We start from the raw sequence: 1952 nt of genomic DNA on the forward strand, positions 1-1952 counted from the left end.
ATTATAAAACAAATTATTTTGTCCCTTTCAGCATATAGAGGAAAGTTAGTATGTTCAAAAATACTTGATATAAATAGGATGAAAATCACCCCAGTGCAGAGGAAGCCATATCAAGCCATTTAAACCCTACTTATCCATTCTATAGGAAGCGGATGTGGCCCCCCCTGCCACTTCAGGGGTGCACTGCAGTGTCAGAACAGGTACGAACTACCCTGCCTTAGCCAGGGAGCACTTCCAGACCAGAGCCACCATGACCCAGTGCCTTACCTTCCGTGACCCATGACCCACAGTTTGAAAACCATTGATTTAAGCCCTACTTAACCCCTTTACAGGGGGTTGATATGATGTATATGGTATGGTATATGTATATGATATGATGTATAGGTTCCCAGTGAAACTTCTGTGTTGGAGCTAATTTTTTCCCATGAGATTACAGTTTTTCAGAAGGAGGAAAAATCTTCAGAAAAACAATCTTTTTTACTGCACAATTTACTTCCTTGTTTCGCAAAGTATAAATGAGTGGATTTAACAAAGGAGTTAAAATAGCAAAAATAACATTGCTCATTACATGGATATCAATAGGCATGTCGGTTCTGTAGGAAATATATGCCACGGCAATGGACGAATAGTAAGTGCCAACCACAATCAAATGAGAAGTGCAAGTAGAAAATGCCTTACTGCGACCTCCTTTAGAGTTAATCTTGAATATGGAGATAATGATGTGAACATATGAGAGGGTGACAAGCATAAGCGGCACGACTGAAACAGTCATGGCAATGGAAAACCCCAAGAAAGTCTGAAAAGAGGCACTGAAATCTGAACAAGCTGCTTGCACAACTGCCAAGTGATCACAAAAGCAATGGTAAACTACGGTTGTGTCTCCAAATGTTAACTGAGAGGTCTGGAATACGACAGGTATTGGTATTAACAATGCAGTTACCCAGGCACATGCTGTCAGTTGAATGTTTACTCTTTTTGTCATTTTAACTGGATAATGCAAAGGATTACAAATTGCTTCATAACGATCGTAAGACATGACTACAAGAAGCAGCGATTCAGTCACCGCAAGACCATGAAAACAATACATCTGTAGAAAGCAACCATGAAAAGAAATAGTTTTGGCATTGACCAGAAACATTGCCAACATTTTGGGAATGGTAGTAGTTGTAAGCAGTATATCCAAGGCAGAAAGATTAGCTAGGAAAAAGTACATGGGTCTGTGAAGTGTTTGATCGACCACAACTACAGCTATAATAATGATATTACCAATTAGTATTAGCAGGTAGAATAACAAAAATACAAGGAAAAGAGGGATCTAGAAATCTTGAAGTGCAGGAAATCCAATGAGATAAAAATCTTTAGCGGAAGAATTGCTGTTGCATTTATTCATATTCTGATTGTTGAAAACATCTAGAATGAAAAACACAGTTAGGAAACCATCCTAATTATTACAAGAAAGATTGTAGGGTAATGAATGATGTGTGTTTTGCTGAAGATCTTTGTAGGTAAAATAACATATTGGCTATATTCTTGTAGCTAAGTCCCCCTCACACAATTTCAGTTAACTTAGAGTGCCTTCCATCCCATAGGATATGTATATAAAGCCACTGGGGAGGGAGTGAGATGGTTTAAGTACTATGTTGACGGCGATGAACAATACATCTGTTTCATTGGATCTCGATGATGTAGTTACTCATCTGTACATCTGGCCAAGTGTACTAGCTCAGGCTCTCTTTATGCAATTAAGACTCAGGTGAAGGTGGTGGAGAGAGGAATCGGTCGCAGGATGTGATGGAGATGTTATTTGATTTGTTTGCCGGATCATCGATTTAGTAGTCCTGACGGACATACAGATATAAGCACTTGTCCAGCCTGCTTTTTTCCAATCTTTGTTGCAACAGGAGATTGGTTTATGGAAAATAGACCCTGTCAAACTAATTTTTTTTAATAAG

The 1952-nt window shown here is 38.8% G+C and overlaps 1 protein-coding gene across 1 annotated transcript; it reads right to left on the reverse strand.

Annotated features, from left to right (window-relative positions):
- Window positions 1-430: 430 nt before the first annotated feature.
- LOC144279994 (olfactory receptor 2AT4-like) lies at window positions 431-1390 on the reverse strand. The gene is given in 1 exon segment (XM_077841692.1): window positions 431-1390. A coding segment is annotated over 1 exon segment (960 nt).
- Window positions 1391-1952: the final 562 nt, after the last annotated feature.

The sequence above is a fragment of the Eretmochelys imbricata genome, chromosome 1, assembly GCF_965152235.1.
Source record: "Eretmochelys imbricata isolate rEreImb1 chromosome 1, rEreImb1.hap1, whole genome shotgun sequence".
Lineage (NCBI taxonomy): Eukaryota > Metazoa > Chordata > Testudines > Cheloniidae > Eretmochelys > Eretmochelys imbricata.